The sequence below is a fragment of the Lagenorhynchus albirostris genome, chromosome 11, assembly GCF_949774975.1.
Source record: "Lagenorhynchus albirostris chromosome 11, mLagAlb1.1, whole genome shotgun sequence".
NCBI classification, from domain to species: Eukaryota; Metazoa; Chordata; class Mammalia; order Artiodactyla; family Delphinidae; genus Lagenorhynchus; species Lagenorhynchus albirostris.
Genome location: NC_083105.1, coordinates 98,167,920 through 98,178,888, shown reverse-complemented (window position 1 = coordinate 98,178,888; position 10,969 = coordinate 98,167,920). Strand labels below are relative to the sequence as shown.

Sequence of the window (10,969 nt, the reverse complement as noted above, 5' to 3'; positions counted from 1 at the left end):
ACTCATTCTTGCATCTAGCAAGCGGGGATAATACCAGCAGCCCTGCTCCACTGGGTTGTGCTGAGGAGAAGGGTGACTGTTCTACACTGAGCACAGCGCCGGGCACGTAGGACAGCTCCTGAAACCTAGGGGCTGCCCACGTGACCCCAAACTGAGAACCTGGGTCTCTGAAGGATGGGGAGAGGATCCAAGGCTTCTGAATGCTGCTAAAATGACCCGAATTGTGGTCCAGTTATCCACAGAGGGGCCTGTGATTCAGAGAAGGGTATTCCCCAGAGCATGAGGAAACTACTATAAGCTTGAGCAGGCGGTATGTGGGTGAGTGATGAGAAAGAACTCCCTGAAATTCAGGGTTGTCAAATTAAATTAGAAAAAACAATTTGGGACTGTAGTGCCAGCCTCTGCTCTAGGAGTAAAGTATCTGCCCATCTTCCTGGACTGGGCCAGAAGTGTCATAACGAGATGCGCCCACACGGTCTCTCTGGGCAAATGGGCCTCAAAATACACATGTCACGGCAAGGGCTGGCTGTGAGCCTGGACGCAGGCTCAGGTCTCTCAGAGCCCCTGGACGCAGGGGCCAGAGAGCTCATAGAAGCTGACCATGTTGGGGGCAGGGGGCAGGGCGAGCTGTTCTAGCTTTGGAAACATGTGCAAGGACTGACCCAAAGCCTTAAGGATCTTCATTCCGTGTGCTTTTTGGTTTTTTGCTTTTTTTTTTTCCGGTACGTGGGCCTCTCACCGCTCTGGCCTCTCCCATCGCGGAGCACAGGCTCCGGACGCGCAGGCCCAGCGGCCAGGGCTCACGGGCCCAGCCGCTCCGCGGCATGTGGGATCCTCCCGGACCGGGGCACGAACCCGTGTCCCCTGCATCGGCAGGCGGACTCTCAACCACTGCGCCACCAGGGAAGCCCTCCGTGTGCTTTTGAGTCACTCAGGGGCTGAGCAGGTGGACACCCGGTGTCAGCACAGACCTGAGGGAGGAAACCAAATGACTGTTTGGAGGAAGGGGCTGTCACTGATCAGAGCCACTTGAACAAAGGCACGGACTGGGCAGCAGCCTCGCTGGCGGTTGTCAGGCAGCAGTGAGGACCGTCTGCCAAGGACATTAGTCAGCCTTTCTGCACAGGGAGGAGTGTCAGGTTGTGAGACCACATGGCTGCCGTCCAGCTGGGAAAGGCCACTCCTGGCCCACAGACCAAGTCAAATCTACCTGCAGTTCCAGGAATTGCCACTAGGGGAGAACACGGCTCCCAAGGACAAGGAGGCAAGTCAAGGCCACGAACTAAAACGCCTCCAGAGATTTTTCACTTTTGCTGCCTTCTCCTCATTCTTGAAGGCCTGAGCTCCCTGGGAGGAGAAAGGAGTGGGGAACGTTCCCACAGGTGTGGACTCGGTGCCGTCGCCTTGGCCTTCCTGAGGAAATGCCGGGCATCCTGAGCCATGGAGGCCCTCCCGGTCTTGCTACGATGCCACAGCCCCTCCGGGGACCCATTGTGTCAGGAGCAGGAGGGGGCCTGGCCAGAGCACAGACCCGAACATTCACACACCTGACTCCAAGGTCTGCCTCAGGAGATCCCAAGAAGAGCCTTTGGGGCCCCCAGCTCCGCTCCTATGCCCTTTCCCCATCACCTTCCACCAGAGGCAAAGGCCACACTCTCCCAGTGCCCCAGTTTTGGCTTAATGTGAGAAAAGCATCTGATAAACTCCCTGAGGCAGAGGGAGCCCTTTGTCCCCACCAAGGCAGGCCCTGCTAAGCCCGGGCGTTCTCTCTCCAGAGCCGTCACCATCCAGAGAATCCTTCTGGTCATAATATTCCAAGACACCCACTACTGATCCATCAGAACTGGCGCGCAGGGTACAACTTATGTGGCATGGTTGTCTTAAGGGGCCAGAAGCCTTTAGAAGGAGCGCCACTGAAGAAATGCTGCAGGGGCAGTAATGAACCAGCAATGCACAACTGAAGTTAGGGAAGAATTCCAGGTATTTAAAAAACAAAGACCGTCCTTTTGGGCAGGGGCAGAGAGATGACAGCGTAGGCACATCTACGTGCAAGTCCGTTCTATCTGGGTCCTTTAGCAAATCAAGGCCGTTCAACTCCACAGGCACCAATGCCAGGCCTGCACAGGCTCCTGTGCTAGGGGCTCCCTGCCCTCAAGGAGTCCCGTGAAGGGCATGAGCACATAAGCCAACAGCAGCAGAATTAGGCAGAATATGAGTGGTGCCTTTCAAAGAAACACAATGGCCAAGGCATTGAAAGTGGGGAGGAAAGTCATCACTCTGGTTGGAGGATCCTCAGGAAAATGTCCTGAAGGAAGCAGGACCTTGAAGGAGGCAGAAGTGGAGATGGGGGGACAAGGGGTCAGGAACGTTAGTTATGCCAGCTGCGGGGAGTGCTTGAGCAAAGGCGTGGAGCCAGGGAAGCCCAGGCAGAGTCAGAGGATGGGGACACATTCAGGGACGGAGCAGGGGAGCAGAAAGTGAAAGCAGGAAGTATGACTGGGGCCATGCCTTGGAGGTCCTTGCATGCCAGCAAGAGGTTTGTCCTCCGAAACCACCACCCAGAAATCGGCACCCAGGACGGGGAGGCTCTCAGGAGGCTTTGGGAAGCCTGCCCTTTCCCTCTTTCTTTCTAAACACTTCTCTGTGTCTTTGCTCATGCCGTTCCCTCCTCCAGAAATGCCCTTCCCTCCTACTCTGGTCAACAAACTCCTACTCAACCTTAGAGTCCCGGTACAAAGTTCACCTCCTCTGTGAAGCCTTCCCTGGCTCCCTTATGTAGCTATTAGTCCCCCCAAAGTACTCCCCCAGCTCTTGGCTCATTCCTTATATGTAACTTATAGATCAATGTTCTGTCCCCCATTAGGCTATCTGTCTCCCCATTAGTTTGTAAGTTCCTGGAAGTCAGGGGCTATCTCTATACTAGGAATTATACTATTCTTATACTAGTCTTCATACTAGGAATGCATATTCTATATACTCCTAGCGCCTTGCACAGAGAACACTGCCAGTAAGTGGGGCAGGGACGGAGGGCATCAGTTCTGGTCTGAGGCGCTGTCAGCTGTGCCCCGTGGCCTGGCCTCCTGGTTTTATCTGCTTCACATGACCTGGTACCTCCCAGCTCGAGCCCTCAGCTTCTCCCGCCCCCAGCTCTGGAGGGAGGAAGACACACCTCCCATCAGCTCCCTCACTGCCAGTGCCTGCTAGCACCTCATTAACCCAGCTGGCCCCCGCCCTGCCCTGAGAGGTGTGGGCTGGGCAGAGTTCAGGGATCAAGGGAGTCTCCCTGACCTTTCTGCCCATGAGGAAGGGGAGAAGGGACTAAGGGCCCACTACACCAGCCCCAGAAGTCACCCTCATGCTGTACTGGACAGAGGCTTTTGATCCTCAGAGCTCTGCTCTTGGACAGACAGACACCTCACTAGCCGTGGGGTCCAGCTGGGGACTTGATGGGGACCATCTGCACTGGGGCAGAAACGGAGGCACCGAGGAGGGATAGGACTCAGGCTAGGGGGAACTCCCTGGCGGTCCTGTGGTTAGGACTCCGCACTTTCACTGCCGAGGGCGCGGGTTCAATTCCTGGTCAGGGAACTAAGATCCCACAAGCTGTGTGGCACGGCCAAAAAAAGTGTGTGTGGGGGGGCGGAATGTGAGGGAAGGCGGGGTGGGGAGAAAGACACGTACCCAGGTGCCCACCAGTAGAGGCCAACCCGCCAACCTGCCAGCTCTTCCAGCTTCATTCAGCTCCCTGAGCTGTGTTCCCCTCTGAGCCTGTCGCAGGCAGGGGTCTCCTCTCCACAGCGCAGAAGGGACCAGGCAGGCTGTGAGACGAACCATCTGACGAGGCCGGAATGGAACAGATAGAACACAGGAGTCCGGCCTCCCACCCGCCACGTTCCTGCGGCCACTCCTCCAGCTTCCTTCCCTGATAACGTCTCCTCCCAGACAGGCTGGAGACCCGGCCCTGGGGCAGTGGCGGGTGGAGGTTGGATCTCAGCCTCGAGACAAGTGAAAGGGTTAACGCTCCTGTGTCCACTGGCCTAGTGTAGCCAGCTCTCTCAGCGCCTGTAAGTCCGGGCTTGCCTCTGGTGTTCTCTCAGTTTCCATTCCTCTCTTACTCCTTCCACTTGGGAGGACACCCTTGGCACCAGCAGTGTGTGGGGTGTCATTTAACACTGCCAGTAATCAGCACCTCCTTTACTGGCTCTCTTTCCCTCATGGCTACTCTTGTCATCCCTGAATCCCTCTCTCTCTCTCTCTCTCAGACACACACATGCACACACACACACACACACACACACACACACACACGAGGAATGGGAAAAAGGGCTTCTGTCCACCGCAATTCCTGCCCCACACAACTTCTCTCCCTAAAACGGATCCAGATCAACTGGGAGGCAGGAAGCAGGAGGTAGGATGCGGAGAGCTGGAGGTGCCAACAGCCCTTCTGAACTAACAGAGCAATCGCATAACAGCAAGCTCAGAACAAGAGAATAGTGGAGGGCAGACGAAATTAGAAAGTATCAAAGGATGAAGATTCCTCTTCCAGATCAAGCAGAGTCATCAGAGTCGAGGATTGAAACACTTCAGATCATTTGTGGGTTTAATATGCCAGCAAAGAGAGGAGAGAGATTGGACACCCTTTCCCCAGTGATACAATGAGAGGATGTCTGTACACTTCACCGCATAGCCATTTTTTAAAATAAATTTATTTATTTATTTTAAATTCATTTTTGGCTGTGTTGGGTCTTCATTGCTGCGCGTGGGCTTTCTCTAGTTGCGGCGAGTGGGGGCTACTCTTTGTTGTGGTGTGCGGGCTTCTCACTGCGGTGGCTTCTCTTGTTGCGGAGCACAGGCTCTAGGTGCGCGGGCCTCAGTAGTTGTGGCTCGTGGGCTCTAGAGCGCAGGCTCGGTAGTTGTGGCGCACGGGCTTACTTGTTCTGCGGCATGTGGGATCTTCCCGGACCAGGGCTCGAACCCATGTCCCCTGCATTGGCAGGTGGATGCTTAACCACTGCGCCACCAGGGATGTCCCCGCATAGCCATTTTACAGAAGGAAGAACCAGGACAGGGTGGCGGGCTGGAGGCATTCAGGCCTGCTCCCCCCACACTGGGTCTTCAGCTTCATGATTGTGAGAAGACAATGACCACACATCCATGGACACTTCTGATTCCATGTCGGCGTTTCTGTCAGATGATGTGTCCTGATCTGGGAATGTGAAAATGTGCCCTTTATTTTGCTGCCGGCTGTAGGTGCTGGGACGCCCTCCTGAAGCCTTCAATGTGGCTGTTTGCCAGTGAAGAGCGTGGGCGCCCCCATCTGATACCCCTGTCCTCCCAAGCCCCAGACTTGGTTAATGGGAGAAGTGTTGGGTCAGCCTCAGCCTGGCACCAGACGCCATCCTTAGAGCAAAGGTGAAGTCCAATCTTCTACCAGATGGCTGGAGCCGGCAAGCAGAGATAAGGGTCACACTTTGGACTCCACAGCCAGAGGTGGGGGCAGAGCCCCCGGGGTCCGTGAACCCCGACACCCCTTCTGCTGCGAGTCCTGCTCCCCTGCCTGGTTAAAGGAGGAAGACGGGGCCGAGACCAGGGCAGTGGGGGGCTAGTCAGTCACTCACAGCACGCGCAAAGCGAGGTGGGCACCTGCTGCGGGTCACTCAGTCATCACCGCCGCCCGGCCGGGGGGAGGGGGGCGCGGGGGGTTTGCAGCGCGCGAGGGCGGCGGGCAAGCCAGGGTGGGTGGCGACTTCAGGGGCGAGGGGAAGCGGGGAGGGGTCCCTGCGGAGCGAGCCCTCCTCGGCGGGGGAAGGTGGCGGCCGCAGCCCGGGCAGAGCCGCTCGGTCCCCAGGGCCCCATGGGCGCCCACTGCGCCACGAGTCCGGTGCCCGCGGGAGAGGGAGGAGCCAGCCCGAGGCCCCGCCCCTCCGCCCCGCCCCTCCCGGCCCGGCCCCGCGCTGCGCTGTACTGGCCCCGCGGGCCGCTCGGTCCCAGACCTGGCCGGGCCGCGAGGTGGGCATCGCCGGGGAAGCAATCGGCGACCGGGGGGCTGGCAGCGCGGGCAGCGGGCGCCGGGACACCTGCGGACACAGGTGAGTGGCGGGAGGGCGGGGGCGGGGCACCGGGGCTGTGGGCGCGGGGCCGAGAGAAGGGGAAGCCGGGTCAAAGCTCGGAAAGGACCCCGGGGAGGAAGAGGGACTCAGAGCCCTAGGAGGGAGGATTATTGGGAGGGGGCCCGGGAGACAAGGAACGCTGTCCCCTGCTCATAAATCAGAGGAAAAGTAAGGGGCGGGCTGCGCGGGATTCTGGGGCCGCCTGGAGGGAGACCAGCACCTGCTTAGGAGGTCTCTCCTCTCCAGGCCCTGCCGCCCCAGTGAGCGGGTCCTCTATCAGGTTTAGGGGGAGGGGATGGCGCCCCGCGCGCGAGGCTCCCAGCCCCACGGAGGAGTTCCCACTGGCTGGGGAAGACCTAACAGAGCCTGCTCCCCCTCGGCTCGTCTGTAAGGCCAGCGGCCGGATAGCTGTCTGTGGCCTGGAGGGTCCAGGTAAGGGGTGGGGCAAGCTTTTCAGTAAAAGACCAGATAGTAAATATTTCAGACTCTGAAGCCGCTGTGGTCTCTGTCACAGCTAGCAGGAACGTAGTCACAGACAACTGGCCAAGGAGGCGATGTGGCTGTGTTCCCATAACACTTTATTTATGGACATGGAAATTTGAATTTCATATAATCTTCGTATGTTGTGAAATATTATTCTTCTTTTGACTTTTTCCAACTATTTAAACATGTAAAAAACATTCTTAGCTTGTGGGCTGTGCAAAAACAGGTGGCAGGCGGGGCTGCGTCCAACGGGGCCCCTCCAGCTCGCCACCCCAGACACTCATCCCCCACTCCCGTGTTTGGAGGAGGGGAGGGTGTAGCTAGGTGCGAGGGGCATCCTGGATGCCTGGGGGCCTCCAGGAACCGAGGGACCCTTGCTCCCAGCTACTCTTAGGACTTCAGCATCCTTTGAGGCCAGGGTAGGAGCTGGTACCCCAAATGCGCAAATGTGAGGGAAGGGGCATGGTTCCAAGGGGCTTCCTACCCAGCATGTCGGGGTGTGCCCGACCCCCACCAAGTCGTAGATGAGGCAGCTGTGCTCTCCCAGCAAGTAGTCTTGGCCTTCCCTCTCCCCGTCCCTCTCTTCCCCTCCCCCTCCCCCCTCTGTCTCCAGCCTGGCGTCACCCACTGATCAAGGCTGGCCCTTCCATTCCTTATTTTCTCTCTGCAGCCTCAGCGGGTCCCTTTCTCCTGAACATTGGAGTTATGACCCTTGGGAGGTGACCCGGGAGAGAAGGGATGCACGCCTTTGGTCCTCCCAATGGGGGTCGCCTCCAAGGACTGGTGGCCTCCCGCATTGAGACCTATGGGGGCCGGCTTCGGGCCTCCACCCTGAGTACTCCTGGTAGCCTCTGTCCCCGAGGAGGCCCTGTGCTGGTGAGTCCAGGCTGTGTCCCAAAGGTGACCGGGGTGGGGCAGGGGGGAGGACACCCAGGCTTTCAAGTCTCTGTCCCCTTGCCAGGCCTTGGACTGCTCTATTCTTAGCCCGCACCCCTGCCTTCTTTCGTGGGTTGTGAGGGAGAGGATGGCCGTGCTGGGCCAGGCTCCCGGGACTCCACACCCATCCCAGACAGATGGGGCAGGTGAGGCAGAGAGCCAGGAGGGGCCAGGCCCTCAGTGCTGTTAGACTGGTCACAGGCACGGAGCTGGTGGGGAAGGTCACCAAACCCAGGGTTTGGCACCTCCCAGACTCCCACCTCTGCTTGCAAGGAGCTGGTGGGCTCCTTGAAACCTGCCTCCCTCTGAGTCAGGCCTGGAAGAAGAACAAAGGTTCAAGGTGTTCCTACTCTACAGGTGGGGAGGGGTGTGAGGGCCTGCCCACCTCCACCCCAGCTCCACCCTCCTGGCGGCCTCCAGTGCTACCAAAGAAATGGGCGTGGAGGCGCAGCAGTCTTTCCCTCAGCCTCCAGGCTCTCCCTCCACCTTGAGGTCAGTTCTGCTTCCGGCCGAGGGTATCCCCTGCCTGACTGGAGGAGGGTTTGGCCCTGGGAGGCAGCTGAGGGTGGGAAGGGAGACTAGGATGTCTGTGGGGTAAATCAGGCCACGGGCAGATCAAGGAATGTGACCAGGCCTGCCCAGGAGGAGACTTCTGGGCCAGGCCTCAGCTTCGCACACGGAAGGGCAGCCACTCCCAGCTGGACGGGACATGCCCCGGGGAGGAAGCCGCACGTGTGAGGGCCCCCATCCCCACGTGCGCAGGAGGCTGTGAGGGCCCCAGAATGCGTGTGCGCCGGACACCGTGCAGGCGCGGCCGTGGTGCGGGGAGCACACACGGGAGTGGGGCTGGAGGGGGACGCCGGGACACACGCAGAGCCTGGGCATGTGCTGCTGCTCTGCACGAGGCCCCTGGGCACCTGGGTCCGGCAGCCCCTGCCTGGCTCAGTGGCCTCCCTGGAAGTGGCTACTGTGACTCAGGGCCAGAGCAGCTCTCACCAAACTGGTTTGAGGGGAGAGGTGAGCCGGCCCAACTTGCTGGTGTAGGGGATGCTGTCCAGAGCCAAGCCGGGCCCCACTGCTTGTCTGGGACTTCTGTGGGGAGAGGACACCCCCAGAACTCCCCCATTCCTCCTCCAGGATCCCAGTGGCCGACACCTCCAAGGCTATGTCCCCTTTACCAAGGGTTCTGGCCCGGCCCGAGGCCTGTCTCCCCTGAGGCTGCGAGAACCAGAGCCTGAGAAGAGGCATGGAGGCCCCTTTGGGGCTGGGACACCTCACTTCCCCAAACTCAAGGTAAGGGGTCCCTCTCCTCCCATCCCCAAGCTCACAGCCTGAGCTGCGACGTCCTCCAGAGACCATCAGAGCTGAGAACATGGGAGCCCCTCCAAGAAGCAGGCTGCGGCTCTGTCTAGAGACCCTCTCAGGGGAGCATCTCTAAGCCAGGCTGCCTCGTAATGATGTCCGTTTGATGGGCAAGTGTCAAAATGTCCCTGAGACCACTGGTTCCCTAAGTCCCGTTCTGGTCTCCACCTGAAGGTCCCTCTGAAGGGTTCTGTCTCAGGAGAGCCCTGGAAGCTATCTTTCTGGTCAGGGAGCCCAGGTCAGACCCCTCTGTCCAGGGACCTTTCTGCAGACGAGGTGCCTCTCCATGCGTGTTCCGGCCACACCCTGTACCCCGTAATCCCAGCCAGGATTGATCCTCGTCCCTCGGGCCTGCAGGTCCTCACTCAAGCTCAGGGCAACTTGCCACCACACACACACACACGCACACACGCACGCACGCACGCACGCACGCACACACGCAGCCCTTCCCGGGCCAGGAAGTGGCCAGGACTAATCCCCTCTCGGCGCCCCCAGGAAGTCACCAGAGCCCATCAGCTGGAGATGAGGCTGCACACGTTCAGCATGTTTGGGATGCCCCGCCTGCCCCCAGAGGACCGGCGGCACTGGGAGATCGGAGAGGACGGTGACAGCAGCCTGGGCATTGAGAAGTCCTGGAAGGAGCTGGTGCCTGGACACAAGGTGGGCCCGGGACACAGTGTCTAACCCCGTGGGGTCCTAGACACACACACACACACACACACACACACACACACACACACACACACTCCTCACCTCTGCCCCGGAGGAGGGAAAGGCCTTGGGAAGTGGGGTCTGCAGGGACAGCACTTGGAGGCATCTTGCTGTAGCTTCAGATCCCGGCCCCGCCACATACTAGCGAGACCTCGGTCAAGACAGCAAACCTCTCTGCGTCTCGGTCGCCTCCTCTGTGACCTGGGGATAACGCCCCCTACACACTGGAGGATTGGTGGAGGGTTAAAGGCTTTCTGTGCAGTAGATCTGGTAGCATTCAGCAGATGGCATCTGCTGGTCTTGTCATCATTCCCCAACTGAACCAGCCCTATCCCCACCCAGGAGATGAGCCGGGAGCTCTGCCACCAGCAGGAAGCGCTGTGGGAGCTACTGACCACCGAGCTCATCTATGTGCGGAAGCTCAAGATCATGACGGATGTGAGCCGCCCTACCCCCGCCACATCCCCGGCAGCCCCGCCCCCGGGCCCCATCCTTGGCCCTTTACCGTGTCCCTCGAATCACTCCCCCCACCCGGTTCTCCAGACCGGAAGGGGCACGGCTGTTGGGGAGAAGGGGCAGGACATCAAGATCCCCCTGACCTGAGACCCGCCCGGGGTCTTGGGAGAGAGGCTCTTGGTATGAAGGTGGGGGTGGGGATGCTGTGAAGGGCTGGCTAGGCTGGGGTCTGAGAGGAGGAGGTCAGACGCTGAAAGCCCTCCCTGCATCCAGCTCCTAGCTGCCGGTTTGCTGAACTTGCAACGAGTGGGGCTGCTGACGGAAGTGAGTGGGCACTCGGGGTGTGGGACCCAGGGAGTGGGGGCGGGGTCACAGAGCGGAATTGCAACCCCCATTTACCCTGCCCTCCCCACTCCCCTCCTTGCCCTAGACCCCAAGCAGGCTGCAGGTCCCACCCAGCCCCTGCCACTCGGGCTTAGCCGTCCCTGCCTGCCCACCGCCCGTGCTGCCCGCAGGTCACCTGCCGAGGCATGTTCCGCTCCCTCCTCCAGGTGTCAGCTGAGACCCTGTTTGGAAATGTCCCTAGCCTGATCCGAGCCCACCAGAGCTTTTGGGAAGAGGTGCTGGGGCCCACCCTGGAGGAGACGCGAGCCTCGGGCCAGCCTCTGGACCCGGTCAGCCTGCAAAACGGCTTCCTGTCGGTGAGGCGGGGAGAAGGGCCCCATCTGGATGGGGCAGGACTGGGAGAGCCCCAAGGGGTCCTGTCCGCTGGAATGCTCATACCACTGGCACCCTGCCGTGACTCGAGGGGGTCCAAGGGCACGACCCCTACCCCTAAATACCACCTCACCTCTTCCCTCCATTCCACCAGTATGACCTCTGTCCCGAAGGCTCTTCGGGCTTCTGGAGTC

General features: G+C 59.7%; 1 protein-coding gene across 1 annotated transcript in view; it reads left to right on the top strand.

Annotated features, from left to right (window-relative positions):
* Window positions 1–6,554: 6,554 nt before the first annotated feature.
* PLEKHG6 (pleckstrin homology and RhoGEF domain containing G6) overlaps window positions 6,555–10,969 on the top strand; it is an 11,265-nt gene continuing 6,850 nt past the window's right edge. The window contains exons 1-6 of the mRNA XM_060167081.1: window positions 6,555–7,469; window positions 8,667–8,822; window positions 9,387–9,551; window positions 9,945–10,040; window positions 10,332–10,382; window positions 10,610–10,966. Coding sequence (XP_060023064.1) covers window positions 7,332–7,469; window positions 8,667–8,822; window positions 9,387–9,551; window positions 9,945–10,040; window positions 10,332–10,382; window positions 10,610–10,966 — 963 coding nt within the window. The 5' untranslated portion in view covers window positions 6,555–7,331. The remainder of the gene's footprint in view (window positions 7,470–8,666; window positions 8,823–9,386; window positions 9,552–9,944; window positions 10,041–10,331; window positions 10,383–10,609; window positions 10,967–10,969) is intronic.